Below are 19,383 nucleotides of genomic sequence, written 5' to 3' on the forward strand. Positions count from 1 at the left end.
GGGAGGGGGAGAGGGATTGGGATCGCGATTTTTTGGGGGGGTCGGTTTTGCTTACACAAGAGAGAGGGGTTGGTGGGGTTCCATTTTGCTAAAAAAAATTATATGAAATAACCACATCATAACAGTGAAAGCCTCGGACTTTCTAACAGTATCTTTTCGATTGTTTAGATTGTGTAAAGTTATTAGAAATCTCTAAACAACATACTTATCAAAAGCTTAAAACTAAACGCAAATCCTCAGATACACTTTGATAATTATAGGTTAAGGACACAAGTTTCCATAAAAGAAAGGGAGGAAACCCTAATTTTGATGAACAATCAAATTATAACCGAAGCAATTGACCCAACAAGATCCCAACTTTATCTAATTAGAAAACCAATTAATTGAAAAAATATACAAAATTCTAAGTTTACCTGTGTTATTACTTGAGAAATTGGAGACGATTGCCGCTTGGATTGTCTCAATCACTACCTTGGCTTTCCTTGAGATGGATCGAATTCTGAGCTTACTGATTGATTCAAAGCTCTCGTGAGATCTTTGTTGGCATGCCTACCGAATGGTGATAAAGTAACAGGAAACCCCGAAGAATAAAACAAAGCAAAATTTAAAGAGATTTCTAATTAAGGTTTCTTAATGCTGAGGTGACAAATTCCTGGATGTAGAAGGATTAGGGTTTTAAAACGGATTTTGATTTTAGGTTTTTTTTTAACGTTCAGCTGCTTTAAAATTGAGGTCCAGGGTTTTCGATTCCCCGAAGTAAAAAACTGTTTCTCTATCGTAAAATTGTTTCTCTATCGGGTCGGGTTAGATGAGGAGCGGGTCGGTGTTGGGCGTATCCGCTATACCTTAGCAAAATGACTATTCTTGTTCCCCTTGAATTATTTACTAGTTCAATGGTACATTCACAACGCATGCGATAAAAATATATAAAGAAACTTATAGATTATTGAAGTAATGAATTGAAAATTGTTATTGAAATTAAAATTAGTTAGTTTAATTGAGGATTTGTATTGTGTTTTTGGTTATTTTGAACAAAAATTATGGTGTGGTCCTAAAACATTGATATTCTATCAGACAGTAATATGACAAATTATTGCAAATTTTTATGAGAAATATGAATTTTAGTGTGTGTGTGAAAGAGAGGGACAATGCGGAAATTTAACAGAAGGGATGTTTATATTGGTGCGAACGAGGATTAAAAGAATAAATCAAACTTATGCAAAATGATTTTTTTTTCTGCCTCCAGTAAAATCTAATTTTCTTTAATTTTCTTTGCGCCTAAGTTCTTCAGTTCTTCCTTCATATGGTAGAATACATAGCTTTGCTACTCTCTTTTTTATTATTTATTATATCTGTGCCTGATAAGTTTTGAGGGAGAGCAAATTTTCTATAATTTTATCAAAGGACCCTAGCATTATGCTGAATTTTTTTTTTTTGTTTTCCCTTATTAGTTTCAATCCCAAATACGCCTTGTTTGATGAAACTAGATAATTGCGTTGGGCATAGTAAAAGAACTGCTATGTTACCATAGATACCTACCTATTTGCTCGATACCATATATTCCTATTCAGTTTACAGGAATCAATCCTTCACTTTACTATTAACTTAATATTTCTAAAATTGTCATGGTTATGCTAGAGATAGCAATGTAGCTGTTTTTAGTACAAATTACTACTAGAAGCAATTAATCCAGTATTTGTTACAATAACAAAAAGAGAGAACACATTGTGTTCATCAGATATCACAATTGATCAACTGTAATACTGTAGTAGGGATCTGCGTAAAACAAATGAAAAACTATTCTAAGAAAATTTTCGGGTTTGACATTCAAACATTGCAAGAGTATAGAGATAGAGAAAAGTTTTTTATATGTAATAAATGTTATACAACAAAGTTCTTTTCCCTCCTAAAACGGAGAGAAATTCAAGGAAAATTTTATGGTTTCGCAAAAGAATATATGTTGAAGTTACATGCACGAACCAAAGCCATGTTAGACAAACGTAACATAAGCCACATAAGAGCCGTTCGAATATTTGAGAGACTTCAATGAAGACGAATGCAATTGAGGACTTGGAATAGCTTTAGGAACTCCCAAGGCGTCACCATCTTTTGGCAAGGAGTTACTTGAATCTGTAGAAAGACATGTAGTAGAGTGGGAGAGAGGAGAGGACTGAGTTGATGAGCATAAGGGGACCACCAAAGAGGAAAGATGTTTTGCTTTCCAGAGAGAAAGTGTCTTATGGAATGAGTCTAGAAGTGGTTGTTAGTCAGATTGGGAATGAGTCTAGAAGTGGTTGTTAGTCAGATTGGAGAGGGAGCCTTCCTTGGAGGGAAGGACAAGGTATTTAAAGAGGGGGGGGGGGGGGGGGTTGGCAAATGTACAGTTCAGCAAATTGCAAGAAGGAGACCCCGGTTGATAGATTTACCACTGTAGAAAAGGTTGGACTTAGAGAAGTTGATACCCAGACCAGAACTGTCCTCAAAGAAGTAAAGGATGGATTTGAGTGTTGAGATATTAGGGATGTCGGTTTTGCAAAACATGAGTGTGTCATCAGCAAACTGAAGAGATCTATATAGCTTAATTTTTGAATGAGCTTTATAATTTGTTTAGTCTGCGCATACATTTTTTTCTTCCTTCTTTTTCACTATGAGAGAACTGATAAGTAGAACTGACATAATTAGCAAAAAATAAAAAACGCTCTAGTTCTCCAAACCTTGGACCATATAATTTATTTATGAAAAATAGCCCTTCATATAGCCATATATATATCCTACTAATTAGAAACCGGCTTGCTTTCCTCCCCGAGTTGCACACGCACATTGCCTTAGCATATGAAATAGTGATAAGAGAGAGGGAGAAAGAAGCATCTAATAACTCTCAATTCTACAAAGTTAGGGTGTGCTTGGCACATTTAAAAATAATCTAGACTAGCTTTGGACTAGCTCCACTTAGTGTAGATTGTGCTAAGCTAGACTTTATTGAACTAGTTCTAACTTGAACCCAGTTTGACTAATTTGTACAATAGGCTCTATTTGAACTAGTTCTCTTATAAACCAAGAGATAGAGTTGATTTATGTTTAGTCTAGTTGTCTTGAAAAAGTGGACCTTAAAAGAGCTAGTTTTTTTCTATTTTTTTCATTTGCCAAACAAGAGCTAAGCACATAAACTCAATTTATCTCCAAAAAAACTAGTTTGCCCAGTTTGCTAAACAGACCGTTAATTAGGTCTCAATCGTGTAACAACCCAGAACTCTTTATCTACATGTGGTACTCAGTAACTCACTGAATGGGAAGTAATATGTATATACCGTAAAGTATGTAACTATCCAAAAAAGAGACAAGAAGAATAATCCCGGTATGTATCATACTTTCAGGAAGGACAAGTTGGAAGAGATAGCTTACCTAACGGGAGGAAAAGGGGATTTTTGTCTGCAAAATTCAACCACAAATCTCTTTGTTGGTCTCCCTCAGTATATATATTCCGCAATTAAAAATTAATTAATTATTAATTATAGTTCATTAGGTATAGGTCATGTTAGCTATGCATGTGAAGAACGAGTGAGCATTGGATACGTGCCAAGTACTTGTCTATGGAGATTGTTGGACTTGAGGTGTAGACCCAAACCTCCAAGCAATCGAGTTCGAGGCGACCCAGGTGAGCTTGAGGCGACGCAGACGAGCTTAAGTCAGGCGAGCTCCACTCAGGCAAGGTTTAGGCGAGCAAACTCCACGCATATGAGCTCGACGTGGGCGAGATCCAGGCAAGCGAGGTCGAGACAGGACAATGACATCCTATCACTAGGGTTTCCCTATAAAAGGGAACCCAGAGCACGAGAATCTCGTGCTGATCTCTTCCTCTCATGATTTTCTCTGACAGCGGATTCTTCTCAAGCCTCGTAGCGGTGATTTCTCAATTTATTAAGAAGAATCATTTTAGCGGAGATTTCTCATTTATTGCAGAGATTTTCAGTTTAAAAATCTCATGCTTAGAAAAAGAGAAAGATTCTCTCTTTGTTCTTTTGATTGAGAAATCTCAAGAGTGTTTTGAGATCTGCTCTTTGCAAGATTGTATTTTTCTTTAAGTAATAAAGAAATTCACTATGTAGCTCCTGAGGACGTACTCGTAAATATTGGTGTATTTTCTCTATTACATTTTCTTACTGTTTTAGGGGTTTATAGCGTAGTTTCGTAATTCCCAACAACTAGTATCAGAGCCTGAAATGATCTAGAGGAAGTCAGATTCAAGTGGGAGCAATGGCCGCAGATGAAGAAAATGTGAGATTAGAGAAGTTTGATGGAAAAGATTTTAGATTTTGGAAGATGCAGATAGAGGATTATCTGTACAAAAAAATCTATATCAACCCATTTCAGACAAAAAAATCTGTATCAACCCATTTTAGGGAAGAAGCCGGAGTCTATGAAGGAAGATGATTGGAACCTTCTAGACAAACAAGCCCTCGAAGTTATCAGATTGACACTAACTCGCAATGTTACGTTGAACATAGCGAATGAGAAGACCACAGTGGGTCTTATAGCAGCACTGTCAAATATGTATGAGAAGCCATCAGCCGCAAATAAAGTTTATTTGATAAGGTGGTTATTCAATCTGAAAATAGCGGAAGGCATAACAGTAGCACAACTCCTAAATAAACTCAACACGGTCACAACGCAATTGAGTTCAGTTGAAATTGAGTTTGATAAAGAAGTTCGAACTTTGATACTTTTGTCTTCCCTACCAGAAAGTTAGAACGCTATAGTCACGACTATGAGTAGCTCGTCGAGAAGCAATAAGTTAAAGTTCGATGACATTCGTGATCTGGCTCTTAGTGAGGAGATCCGACGGAGAGAGTCAGGTGAAGCTACAAGCTCTTCAGTATTGCATAAAGAGTCAAGAGGTAGAAATTCAACCAGAGGGAACGGACGAGGAAGATCAAACCATCGAGGTAGATCAAAGGACAGAAGGTCCAAATCCAGGAATCCCAAATAGCTCGAAGACCATTGGGTGTTGGATGTTTGGGTCAAAAGTTGGCCTTTTCATTGTCATTGAACCTGTTACAATCGTTTATCGATTACAAGTTTAAAAATAGAAAAGTTAATCTTTTTATAAGATCTTCTTACACAATAAAAAATAAAAGATTACAACTTTATCAAACAACACACAGATCCTATTTATTAGTCTTTATTTGTATGGAATCTTCGCCTGTGCCGGGGATGCGTTAGTCTGTGAACCACCGTGGATCAGATCCAGTTGACAGAAAAGTTAATTAATGCTCTTGCTTCACAAAGGAAACAATCGTAGAAGTGATAATCTTGACCAAGCGAGATTATGACTCTTCTTGAGATCAAAACCAAGTTTGATCCAAAGGAAAGGGGGAACGAGCCTCAGATCCTTCGAATAGCTTCCTCTTTATGCTAAAGTTCGCCAAGATCTGCTAGCCCTCCTCTAAAATTCGTGCTCCACTTGCCCTAGCCCCTCTAAAATTCATAGTTCCCTTCAGATCTATTTTTTATGAGGGTGCTAGGGATATATTTATAGGCTTTAAATGCCATGTTTGTGGATAGGAATATCGTGTTTGTGGATAGGGTCAAAGAACAACTGTTATTATCCGTTTAGGTGGGTTTTCGGTTACGTAACAGCTTCTACACATTTAAGGAGAACCCCACATGTTTGTGGATAACCCCAAGGAGTTCAAGAAGCCAATCTTATCAGAAAACACGTCGGGAGCTAACTTGGGTGTGAGTTACTTCGACTGTCTCGCACATGTCTGAGACAGCTTAGACTATCTCTGGTATTTTGGTCTTAACTCTTTCGTACGAACTCGGAATGAGATGATTCAAAATGTGTTGGAAAGCTAACAAAGTTGACCAATATGTTGAAAATCTAACAAAGAGACCTACAACTTTTATCTTTTGATATTCTTCAGATTCGAATCGTATCATGGCCAAAATGTGTGAGACACAATTTGTGTCTCGCAGGTGCGAAACAATCTGGACTGTCTCGAGTGTTTTGGCTCTAACTCCCTTGTCCGACCTTGGAAGATTCAAGGTGCGTTAGAAAACTTGCGAAGAGCTCTACAACCTCCCATAGGTGACACACCCATGGGATGAGTGAGACACGAGTGGTGCTTACTCCTTTGTGGGTGAAACATAACCCCAGGTCAAGTCGCTTCTTCGTTATTGTACCATCCTGTTGATTTGTATGTTCTATCAACTCACTTCGTGCATTTGTTAGTTTCTCTATGACATCAAATAATCCTCCTTGATGTGAATAATAACATTCATCATATTCTTTTCGTCTCGAGCTGCGTGCTGGAACCCATAGGTAATTTTTGACGCCTATAGATACCCCTTCCAAAGTGTTTCAGTCTCGTTTTTTTATAGAAGAGTCTAGAATACTTTAGATATAATAGGCCCAATCTTCAGTCGGTGTAAAAAGACCTATAATTAGCTTTAGTTCTTGACTTCTTTAATTTTTAGCCTATTCAGTTTTTTGTCGAATAGCTAAAATTTTTTCGGTGCTGTGTTTATCGTCTGACCATTGTCGAAGTCTTGAACTGAAACTGATGTATTAGTTTCTGATCTTAGCTCATGTTATTAAGTCGATGATGAACTGATTATCTTCGTTGGGGATTCGCATCTGAATCGCGATCGAACTCCTTAGGATTATCCTTTGCTTTGGAATTGATCGAAGACTTGTTTTGGTGAAAATTGTCGACACATTGACCTTCATCGCAATGTGTTGACTAGCATTGACTTTCATCATAATACATTGACTGGCGTTGACTTTCATCGTAACGTGTTGATCGTTGTTAACTTTCATTGCAATGCGTTGACCGGCATTGACTTGCAGCTACGCGTTGACCAGCGTTGACCATCATTATAACACGTTGACTTTCATTACAACGCGTGACATTCCCAAGTATAGAGGCTGCAATGCCAACTATTGAGGCTTGGTTCTTCTGCATGTATGGATTTCACCTTTACGTCCCGTTAGTTATTTACTTAACCACAGGGGAGTTTTGATTGTAGGATCAGCTATTGGAGCTGATACGGCTATCATTGCAAATGCTTTCAAAGTTCCTCATGGAGACTTCGGCTAGAATTAATGTTGTCCTGGGTTCTTAAGTCACGAGACCAACTAATAAAGCCGGTGTGTCAATGACTATCGGACTTATATGATTTTTGGTAAATCATCAGCCATCAACGGGTTTGATGAGCCTTTACCGACTACCGTTTGAGTCGGGCTAGCTTAAAGATTGTTTAAGTTTGTTCTGCGTGTAACGTTATACTAAAAGAGTTAATTCTTTTAGAGCTACGATATTGAATACGTAGACTTCATATTTCTTACGAGAATAGACTACACGATAATATGTGTTAGGCGCTGACTTATCCCTTCTTAGGATTTAGAAAAAAAGTCCCCAGATTTGGATTCTGGTATCTTTTTTACTCGGTGAAAGACTAAACCGGCAACACATGTTAGGCATTGACTTATCCCTTTTTAGGATCCAGGATAAAATTTCTCGCACGTGTAAGACACGGATTATGGTGTTATTAATAACAACCTATTACAATGTCGAATATGTGGGCTTTTTGTTCTTTTATTACGGTCAAAGACTAATCGACAACATGTGTTAGGCGTTGACTTATCCCTACTTAGGCTTCGGGATAAAATTCTCTAGACTTGGATTCTGGTGTCTTCTTTACTCGGTAAAAGACTAAACCGGCAATGTGTGTTAGGCGTTAACTTATCCCTACTTAGGTTTCGGGATAAAATTCCCCATGCTTATGAAACACGAATTTTGGGAGTTATATAAAAAAGTGGTGTCTTCTCTTGGGAAAAAGACGAACCCGATGCTGGAGATGAAGAATTTTATATTCTCTCTCCAGTTGCAAAGGAAACTTAAAGTAGGATCTCCACTTCAAGAATCCGGGAAGGTGAAACTAAGAGTGAGATCTTCACTCTAAAAATAAAAAAGATTCGGGTAATCCTAAATGTCAGAAGGTTTGATTACTAAACTAAATGATGTGTTTCTTGTTTATCGAGAGTGAATTACGTTTTTAGCCCTGACTATAGGAAGGTTTGACCAAGTGGGAGGTTTGAGACGACACTAACTATAGAACGGTTTGATCGCTCGATTTGAAAGTGGATCTCTCATTCGTGGAAGGTATTGAGAGGAGATTTTGGTTGTGGCCCTAACTGTAGGAAGGTTTGATAGAGTGGGAGGTTTGAGATGATCCTAACTGTAGGAAGATTTGATCGCTCGATTTGAAAGTGAACCTCTCATTTATGGAAGGAATCGAGAGGAGATTTTGGTTATGGCCCTAATTGTAGGAAGGTTTGACCAAATTAATCAGTGGGAGTGGGAGTACAAATCATAGTGGGAGTATTGACTTGTACAAATCACTCGGTAGGGATTCTTAGCATCTAGTGATAAGGATTTAACACGAAGGGGTTTGACAATTGTCAAAGATTAGCAGACTAAAATTCTAAGCATATATCTGGACTCTAAACATGGGAGTGTTGAGTGCACAAACATAGCAAGAGTTTGTGTGGATTAAACCAGGAAGAATTTTAGTGGACCCACCGTTAATTAATTTGATCGGTGAGGGATTTTGTGGCGGAAGATTGTGAATCAGCAAACACAAGTGGGAGTTTTTGTGAGGGAAGATCGATCCAACGAAGTGATCAAATCTCGTCTCAGCAAAAGAGTGCTTGGAGTTTAGTGAATTTTATTTCGGTGATGAGATACGTTTCACCCTTTTGACATTTAGAGTCCAAATGGGAGTTTCTTATTCATCGCTTCTTTGTAGTGACTGGGTTATCCCTTTCTTTTGGGAACTTCTCATTACATGAATCATCCACCCCCCAGCTTTCTTTACGAAACTAGGTCTAACATTATACTCAGTTGCGTGATCGAGTTATCCTTAAGAATATTATGTATAAAATTCTCTAGGAACTTCTCGTCAAAGGTAGAAAAAAGTTTAGACTCGTATACCTATTAGAATATGCAGGAAGCAGTTTAATCTCATGCACCTGTTGGAGGAATGGGAGAAGTAGTTTAACCTCTTATACTTATCGGAGGATAAAGAGAAGCAGTTTATACTCTTATACTTATTGGAGTGTAGGAAGGAGCAGTTTATACTCTTATACTTGTTGGAGTGTCGGAAGGAGCAGTTTATACTCTTATACTTGTCGGAGTGTAGGAAGGAATAATTTATACTCTTATACTTATCGGAGTATCGGAAGGAGTAGTTTATACTCTTATACTTGTTAGAGTGTTGGAAGGAGTAGTTTATACTCTTATACTTATCGGAGTGAGGCGTTCTCATTTGGCTTATTCTAGCGCTATGACGCCAGCTTCAACCAAAACTTGGATGCTATTTTTAAGAGTGAAGCAAGCTTTAGTGGGATGAAGGATTCTCATGTGGAACGCACAGTACTTTAGATCCGAAGTATTATTAGCTTTGTCCTAATTTATGATAGGTATCAGCTTGATCTTGTTGTTTTTAAGAAGGGACTAAAAAATGGCCGGAACATCTTCGTCTTTGAAGGAGTACTCTTTTTGGAGTTTTGGATCCGAAGTCTTTTGCTGTCTCCGAGGTTACTATTGTGACGTCTGATTAATATCAACAGCTAATGTAGGTGCCTTCCTCTTACCACAAGATGTGAAGTTTGATTTCAAAGGGTTGGTCGTCGGTTGGCTTCTCTCGTCTTTCTTCCTTCCGAGGAAGCGTTCGGCCTGCTCTCCGCTCACCTTCAACTCTTTCCAAGTCTTAGATGGTACTACTCCTATAACTTCCAAGATATCAATGGATAGGTTGTTATGATAGATTATTATGACAGGTTTGGAGGATATCGGCAATTCATCTCTTTATTCCGGAAGCGCTTGACGAAATTGTCGACTGTCTCTTTGTCTTCTTGTTTCTTCTCAAAGAGCATCCTGATTGATACCTTGGTGTTATCATCAAAGAAATTACCGAGGAATAAGCTTTCCATATCGTCCTAGCTGTTGATGCTTCCATGCTTAAGACAGAGGCTTGAGACGGCGGTACCACTCGAAGGAAGGCCATGAAGGGTGCTAACGAATGACAGGACCATCAAAGGCTCATTGCCAGAGATCACTCCTAAGTGAGATTTGAAATAAAGCAAGTGTTAAGTGGGGGAACCCTTCCCGTCGTACGACATAAAGTTGATCAGGTTAAACTTTGCTAGATATAAGATTGACTCCCACTCTCTTGGATAGAGACATGGAATGCTGGTCTTTTTCACTTTTTGAATGGACATGAAGGCATCGATTTTTCCCTCGAGGTCCTTCATCTTCTCATCCTTGCATATATCCTTCCTTGGTTAATGTCGAGGAGGAACATCATGACCACCCTCGGCATCTTCATTATCGGTGAGGCCGCCCCTGGCGTCGTTATATTTAGTAGGGCTACCCCCTATGCTTTGGTCAACGGGAGGGTTATCTGCATCGAGGGGTTCGTCCATGTCTGAATCGCCACATGCCCAATAGGTATTGTTATGACGACTAGATTCGCCAATCTGATTAGACAAAGTCCTAATCTATTGGTCATGTATTTTCCTCATCTGCTGCATAGCCATTTCCATTTTAATTTTGAATGCTTCTTTCTGCTTGGGTAGAGCATCCTCGAGAATTTTGGTAATTTGCTCAGTGTTAATCATAAACACTTACCGAGCTTGTCCTACGCCGAACATTGTGTCGTCGAAGGTGATTGCAGAACAAGAGTCCGAGAGTTCGTCATCGAAATAGGTTTCTTCATGGATTCTCAGGTAGTTGCTATGTCTGACGGCTTCTAGCTGGAGCCGAGATATTCGTTAGGCTATTCTCGAACTAACTTCTCTTCTTAGAGAAAAATTAGGATTCGAGCCATTTGCGGCAATCACAGACTTTCCCTTGTCGACCACATTGATGGTTACCTCTGGGAGTTCGTCCTCTTGAACGGTTGATCCTTTCTTGCGAAAACGCTTTGGCTTATTTTTTTGACACTTCAGAGGAAAGCCTTTGGAATATTGAGACCCTCTGTAGAGCGGCCTTGGGGTAGCTACACGCTGATAATACTGCCCTGATAATTTTGGTACACGAACAATGATATACCGCTTCCCAAGTATTTCTCTTTTGAGATCGTTCGTACCCCTAGCTCGATAGCACAACTCATCGGTATGATTACCGGAGCAACCTATCGTGTGCTGGCAAGTCTTCCTAGGTATAATGTTGTTGTCATTAGACGAACACGTTTCCTTCTAAGGTTTTAATGCTTTGTTGTCTTTCTCAAGAGTCAGATGTTTAGAGCCATGCTTTCGTGAGCGCGGGGCCTCAATAGGTTCTTGGACAATGACTTACAATCCGAGGCGGTCGGTTACATGAGTTTTCCCATTATGAGAAGGCTCAAAGTTGTTACGAGGGCGTGCGTGACCCCCAGCTTGACAAGTTTCTTGGGGTTAATTTATTGGACCCAAGCGTTGTTCAACCTGAGCCTTGCCTCGATCCTTGCGTAAAGGGTAAATAGAATTTGCCATGGTTATTTTGGATTGGGAGGGATCCACACTATCATGAGGCTTCATCGGAGCTACGGGATCCATAGGAATAGGAATGGGGGCTGTCGGAGACACGAAAGCGTTGTAGAGCTGGCTCTTTAGGCGAGACAACCATTGGTGTCTCGGCTAGGTGCGAGATAGTCGTTGGTGTCTCGGCCTGGTGCGAGATAGCTTTGGCTATCTCGGCCAGGTGCGAGACAGCTTAGGCTGTCTCGTGTACAGGAATTACCTATTATCTCCTGACTTAATTTTCACACAATTTCAGACTTTAGAATCCAAATTTTGTGGGGTTTTGATGGTTCCTTGGTGACTTCTTTCTTCTGCAACTCTCGGGCCTTCTGCACAAGAATCCGCGCATGTGTAAGGAGTGCGCGGTGTTTTTGGATGTCCTTCCCAAGGTTGAATGGGTCCTTTGGACTTGGATCCATTCATTCATTGCTGGTTTGGAGGAGGGGCCATTTACCCATTGTTGAGGCACTTGGCGGTTCCTGAATTTCAGATCTGACTCATAGCGAATCCCGTCTATCAGCTCCAAAGTCTTGGTGAATTGGCACGCGAGGCATTGGCGTTATCTTTAGCGAGCTCTCTTCGATAAAATAAGTGCACCTTCAATACTCAACTCCTTGATTGATGAGGAGTTCAGATCTGTAACTCTGACTTCATTAGAGGCGGGAGGGACGTTGATCTTCCTGCGTTTACGAAGGGCGGAGAATCTAAAGGAAGAGGATGACAAATACTTCTCAAACTTGGCCTGGTCAAATTCGCACTCGACCTCTTCGTCAATCGGGATCCGGATCCGTGGTTGCGGCACGACAGCTTCGGTAGAGAAGCTGTTGGCTCCTACTGTGGTCGCCAGCGTGTTTGGGTCAAAAGTTGGCTTTTTTGTTGTCATTAAACCTGTTACAATCATTTATCGATTACAAGTTTAAAAAATAGAAAAGTTGATCTTTTTATAAGATCTTCTTACACAATAAAAAAATAAAAGATTACAACTTTATCAAATAACACATAGATTCTATCACAAAAAATAGAAGTACTTTCATCTGGATCCCTTAGCCCTAAGGCTATATGCAGGGTCCGTGTGGTCTCTAAAAAGACCAAAACTATTGTTGAACCGTCAAAGAAGGCCCTCCCTTTTGATCTACATGGCTCGGATAGCCCCTCCTCTGACGGAGTGGGCTCGGACTCTACTAGGCTTGTCAAACGAGTCGAAGATTTCACAACTACATCAAAGAGACGTGTATCGGGTCAAAAGAGGCCCAGTGCGGTGACAAGCTCCATTAACATAGATGATATCACTACAAAAGCCTTGAGGCAGGCCAAGAAGAATGTTGCTCGATGGAGGAGAAGATCACTGCAACGAGCCTATCTCCGAGAGAGTCGATCTCTCAATCAACACGAACTCCGTGTTTGTGGACCTCAACTTGAGCGCTGTATTGATGAGCCCAAGTATGAGCCACGAATAATCAATTTAAAACATAGCCCTCAAGGGCACATTTCAAAGGCATAATGCAGTCCTTTGGGATGCGTTTCAACACCCAAATGCAGTTCTCAAGAATGTGTTTCAATTTCAAAATGTAATCCTCAGGAAAGCATTTCTAAAATAGAACGCAACGCTTAGGAATGCGATCAAGATCCGAAACACAGATCTCGGGAATGCATTCAGGATCCAAAACATAGACATCAGGGCTACATTAACTAACAAAAATGCAGCCAACAAGAGTGCGTTTCACCAACAAAACATAGACTTCGGTCTAACGTTTGGCAAACAGAACATGACCCTCGTGTTCTTGCTTCAGAATGTGACATGATCCATCGTGTAAAAATAGATCAACATGGATTCAAGGTTTATGTTCAACAAGAACCAGTCCCTCCCACTGATGGGCAAGGGGTTCCATATCTAACCTCGCGTTCTGTGAAAGGATGTCCCCAGGTATATGACTTAAGGGAGTTTCTTTCGATAGAAAGACTAGTGAAACAAGAAGCCCACTCATGTCAATATGAGCGGCTTATTTCTACGGTCTTCTCAGAATGTCAGTGTTGCGCATCTATACCTCGGTGATTGATATTCGACCGGTTGACAAACGTCGCCCGACCTGCCAAGCAACGACGTCACCATAAGAAGAAAGCTTTAGAAATCGAATATCCCGAGGTCACTATCAATGTGATCAGTAGAGGAAAAGCCTCAGCTATTAGCTCTAATGATTTTGAGACTAGCTGCTCGCTAACCGTCAAAGAAATTTGTGATGAGTTCGAAGGCATATACCGACACACTCGCACTCGGACGGGAGCTATTCCTCCTGTTAATTATAAACAACTAGCTAGAAGAACAACTTCTGATGAGGAACACTCGGCCATCGCAGAATCTCAGTCCTCGAGTTCTTTTGTGGCACATGTGAATCCTGTTTACGTGACAGAAAGCTCAGATGACCTAGTAAGGAGGGTCGATGAACACCACGCCATACTTCAGGCTCAGCAAGAGACTCTTAATCAACTGTGAGATCTGATGACTTAGCTTGTTGCAAAAAAGGTCCAAAAAGCTGAATCCTCTTGAAAGACGAAATCGTAAAAAGGGAAGGATAAAGTGAATGTGAATTCGGACCATGAAGCTCATAGTATAAAATCAACCTCTGAAGAAGAGAAAGAGGGTGAAAATGAGCATAATTCTCAGTCGGCCAAGATGGAGGAATTGGAAGTTTGTCTCAACGCAATTGCTAATAGGAACGAGCTCTAAGATGGTGGAGTAGTGTGGCCTTATCCCACAGAATGGGACACAGCTTCCTATCCTCCAAAATTCAAGGCCCTATCTCTACAGGCTTTTAATGGCACCGGATCGTCGAACCAACACATCTATTATTTTCAGTCACAAATTGGAGATGTGGTAGCAAATGATGCCATATTGACACGTTTATTCATCGGTACCCTTAAGGGGGTTGCCTTTGAATGGTTCATAAGGTTGCTTGCTGGGTCTATTAAAAAACGAGTAGATCTAGAAAGGCTTTTCTTAGCCAGGTTTTTTGAGGATGATTCAGAGGTCTCTATCCCAACCCTACTCACCACTAAATAGAGGAAGGGAGAATCTATAAAGACCTTTGTGGAGAGGTTCCGAAGCATGGCCCTACGATGTCCATCATGTATGACACAATCTACCTTGGTAGAAACTTACAGGCACCACTTGCAGACCCATCTCCTGGCTCAAATAGGAGTAGTAGAATATCACTCCTAGAAACAGTTGGTCTCACAGGGTGAACAAGAAGAAGAAATTGTTGCCCGAGTCAAAGCTGAAGAAGCTAATAAGACAAAGCTACAAGCACAACACAACCAAGGTAATGCTCCTAGGTTCAAGGGAAAGGAGAATCTGGCCGTTGATACCAGCACTCGAGCACCACCTGCGAAGCAGAGCAAGGCATCGAATCAATAGAGGGCGCCCAAGCAGTACTCCTTCAAGGAGGAACATGTGGACACCCTATTCCAGCTACTTTGGAAAAACAACAAGCTGAAACTTCCCAAAGTAAAGAAACCTGAAGAAGCAGGGAAAGTAGATGATCCTAACTACTGTCGATATCACAGAATGCTAGAACATCCAACAAAGAGATGTTATATCTTTAAGGATATTCTGCAACACCTGGTCAATGCTAATGTACTCAAGCTAAATCCAGAATAGAAGACAGTGTTCACCAATTTTATATCGGTACAGTTCAGAGATTTTTCTCCTGTAGTAGTAGCGGATGGTGTTGTCTCCATCCCTAAGGGAGAAATACATATGAATAATGCTGACCCACATGGTCAGAAAGATAAATTATTGGTACCCCTCACTACTCGAAAAGGAGAAATCATGTGGGTCCATCCTGACTTAATTGAAGACCAACAGTGGACAAGTGCATCAATGAAGAAGAAGAGAGGTAAGACAAAGTCATCTAATATGATTAGCCCCTCTATAAATAAGGATGATGATCATCTCAAACCTCTCATGGACTCGAAAGAAGAGTGGATCGTTCTTGCGGCAGACCAATGAGATAACCTTGGCACCCGATCATGGAAAACTTAGTTGAAAAACTATAGCCAAGATGCTCATGGAGCAGAAGAACGAGCCCAGGAGACTGGGGGTTCTGCTCCTAAAGCTCGTTCTTCTGCTCCTAAGAAGACAACTGATAAAGGGAAATAGAAAGAGCTTCGCTTTAGCTAGAATCTTCTTCAACAGAAAATTGGAGGATCGAACACTCCCTTCAGATTCAACGTCTTGGCGCAATTGGCTAACATCCCTACGAGGATCACCGTGTACGAGCTCCTATGATTGTCCAATATCACAATAGAAGCTCTAATTGAAGCTTTAACAGACATGGATAACTTTATTACTCAAGTTGCTCCAGTTCTAGAAACTTCTAAGGGACAATCTTGTGTAAAGTGTCTACAAGCCGGAAGAAGTCTACCATGCATATCATTCACTCAGGAAGATATAAAGATTAAACACAAGCATGATAGACTTCTATATTATACGGGGTATATCAGTTCTTCTAAGATCAGTCGTGTACAAGTTGATCGAGGCTTAGCACTAAGTATCATTCCATATCGAGTCATGCAAGTTCTAGGGATTCCTCTGCACCGGTTGAGCTCCACTCAGACAACCATCTTCGGCTTCAATGCCAAAAGTATACGACGCTTAGGTAAAATCAAACTTAGGTGCCAAATCAGAGATCTCAAGTCCGAAGTGACTTGTTACATCATAGATGCGGACACGTCTTATAATTTGTTGCTAGGACGACCTTGGATTCATGTGAATCGTATTGTCCCATCTACTCTTCATCAGGCCATTAAATATGCTGATGAGGAGGGAGAAGTTAGAACTCTGATTGCTGAGAAGCAACCCTTCAGGGGAGTGGAGTACTTTCACACCGACTCGATCTTTTATTTAGATTCCTAAGAGCTTGGGCAATCGAATAAGGCCACTGACAGTGGCAACGAAGCTGACATCGAGCCTAATCTTGAGGAAGATTGTCCATGAGAGTTGAAATTTGATGTAATGGGTCAGAATAAAGATAATAACAATGTACCGAGTGAAGGCGAGTGGTATATTAATGAAGATTTCAATTTGGTATACTTGTCTGATGTATCCTCTGAATATGAACAAATAGAGATTGATACAGATGCGGGTACTGATTCATGGCACATATTGCACATCGAGGCTTCCCTCACTTTGCCTCTAAAATCATCCTTCGCTGCATTCAAAGAAATGGAGGATGTGCAGGAGGCTTTCTCTATGGTCCCGTCCAAAATGAAATGGCAAAAGTTGATCAAGCGAGAGTGTTCAGAGGAAGACCGAGGAGTCCCTCAATTCCATTATCATGAACCTAACTTGATCAAATTGATGTAAAGGATGTGTTATGACTTTGGTAAATAGGAATGTTTAAATTTTGGGAAATAAAGACGAGCGCCGATTCGAATTTTCACTCTAGAAGGAAAACCTCTTGATTATTTTCATAAAACTAAAAGAGGGTTAGGTTATGTCTCAACTCCTCCTCTTTCAGTAGACGAGACCGGCAACTGCCTGTGTCAAGACCATTCATTCAGAACATTCTCATGGGAATCCGATGTAAGTGTTTGAGCAATATTTAAAAGCATGTCCATGAACATGGCTTTAGTTAGTCATCCAGTCAATGATACAGAGGATGACCAAGGATTAATCGAATCAACCAACGACCCTTGGATCAAACGCCTTAACATCTTATGGGTTATGCATTTCGAACAGCATGAACCGCCCACTGAAGATAAGGTGATCCAGGTCAACATGGGGGATGAATCTGATCCTAAGCCAAACTTCATAAGCGAGAGCTTATCACCACCAGAAAAAAAAGATCTCGTATCTCTCATCAGAGACTATATAGATGTCTTCTCTTGGAATTATGAAGACATGCCTGGTCTTGATCCCAAAGTAGCCATGCATCATCTTAACATTGATCCGGATGTGAAACCCCTTAAATAACAACAACGCCGGTTCCGTTCAGAGATCATGGAAGCAATTAAGTCGGAAGTCAAAAAGTTTATTGACTCAGGCTTTATCAGAGAGGAACAACACTCTGACTGGGTTGCTAATATCATTCCCGTGCCCAAGAAAAATGGCAAGGTCCGAATCTGTATTGACTTTCGTGACTTTAATGCTGTATGTCCGAAAGATGAGTTTCCACTCCCTACTACAGATGTTATGATCAACAATACTTGTGGGTATGAGAGGATGTCTTTTATGGACAGGTTTTTAGGATATAACCAGATTAAAATGTACCCTAAAGACGAAAGGCATACTTCTTTCAGAACACCCTTAGGGGTATATTGTTATATAGTAATTCCCTTCGGATTAAATAATGCTGATGCAACCTATCAGTGTGCCATAAATACAATCTTCCACGAACATCTACGCAAAAAGATGGAATGTTATGTGAACGATATCGCAGTAAAAAGCCAAAATAGAGGTGATCATATGGCAGATCTGAAGACGATGTTTGACATCATGCGAGCACATCAACTAAAGATGAATCCAACTAATTGTTCGTGGGAGTGTCTACCGACAACTTCCTTGGATTCATAGTTACATCCATATGGATTTCTCTTGATCCAGAATAGATTCGTGCTATCCAAGAAATGCCACCATCGAGAAATATCAAAGAGCTCAGAGACCTGCAAGGCAGATTGGCATACATTCGGAGATTTATATCGAACCTCTCAGGACGCTATCAGCCCTTCACCAAGCTGATGAAGAAAGGAGTTTTATTCGTTTAGGATAGAGATTGCCAAAAGGCATTTGAGGAGATTAAAAGATATCTCACTCAACCACCTGTTCTTGTGGCCCCGATATCAGAGAAACCTTTCCTGGAATACGTGAGAGCCATGGATCATTCTCTTAGAGCTTTATTAGCTCAGAATAATGACCAAGGACATGAGCAAGCAATCTACTACCTTAGCAGAACCATGATTGGCGCCGAACATTGGTACAATCTAGTGAAAAAGGAGTGACTTGCCTTAGTGTTTGCTATTCAGAATATGCGACACTATTTGGTTGGACAAACAATCCATGTTATTTCCAAAGTAAATCCTTTGAGGGTGCTCATGACGAAACCATCTTCTTTGAATTGTCGTCTAGCGAAATGGGCGATCCTCCTATCACAATATGACATGTAATTTATGCCACAAAAGGCTATTAAAGGTCAAGCTTTGTGGATTTCATAGCCGATCATCCAATATCTAGATCATTCAAATTATATGAAGATTTACCAGATGACATCGCCAAAGCTTGTGCAACTCAAGAAGTTATACAAGTATGAAAAATGTTCTTTGACGGTGCGTCTAGAGCAAACCCTAATGGAGGAATCACTGCTGGTGTGGGGTGGTACTTGTATCCCCAAGTGGTCACATAATACCAAGAGGATTCTCTCTAATCGAGCCATGCACCAATAATGTAGCGAAGTATAACGCTTTGCTACTAGGGATGCAGTTAGACGAAGAGCTCAACATTCGACACCTCGAGGCTTATGGGGATTCTCAGCTTATTGTGAATCAAGTCCGAGGAGAATATGAAGTACGTAATGAGGATTTAGTCCCATATCACTTCGCCGTGTTAGAGATAGCTCAGAAGTTTAAAAGTTTTCTCTAACACGGCGAAGTGATATGGGACTAAATCCTCATTACGTACTTCATATTCTCCTCAGACTTGATTCACAATAAGCTGAGAATCCCCATAAGCCTCGAGGTGTCGAATGTTGAGCTCTTCGTCTAACTGCATCCCCTATAAAAGCTACCCTATTCTCTTTAGTATATAGCTGCGAAACCGTATTACC

The 19,383-nt window shown here is 40.4% G+C and overlaps 1 protein-coding gene across 1 annotated transcript; it reads left to right on the forward strand.

Annotated features, from left to right (window-relative positions):
* Positions 1-17,564: 17,564 nt before the first annotated feature.
* On the forward strand, positions 17,565-18,562 carry LOC109827902. The gene is made up of 2 exons (XM_020394928.1): positions 17,565-17,714; positions 18,329-18,562. The coding sequence occupies exons 1-2, from the start codon at positions 17,565-17,567 to the stop codon at positions 18,560-18,562; spliced, it is 384 nt and encodes a 127-aa protein (XP_020250517.1).
* Positions 18,563-19,383: the final 821 nt, after the last annotated feature.

This window comes from Asparagus officinalis, unplaced genomic scaffold, assembly GCF_001876935.1.
Source record: "Asparagus officinalis unplaced genomic scaffold, Aspof.V1 AsparagusV1_Un525, whole genome shotgun sequence".
Lineage (NCBI taxonomy): Eukaryota > Viridiplantae > Streptophyta > Magnoliopsida > Asparagales > Asparagaceae > Asparagus > Asparagus officinalis.

What these genes read in the sequence shown, in the direction of transcription:
- LOC109827902 (XM_020394928.1), top strand. Translation starts at nt 17,565, where the DNA reads ATGGAAGCAATTAAGTCGGAAGTCAAAAAGTTTATTGACTCAGGCTTT. An exon ending in ACTTTCGTGACTTTAATGCT is followed by an intron (nt 17,715 to 18,328) that starts GTATGTCCGAAA and finishes TTATTCGTTTAG; the next exon opens with GATAGAGATTGCCAAAAGGC.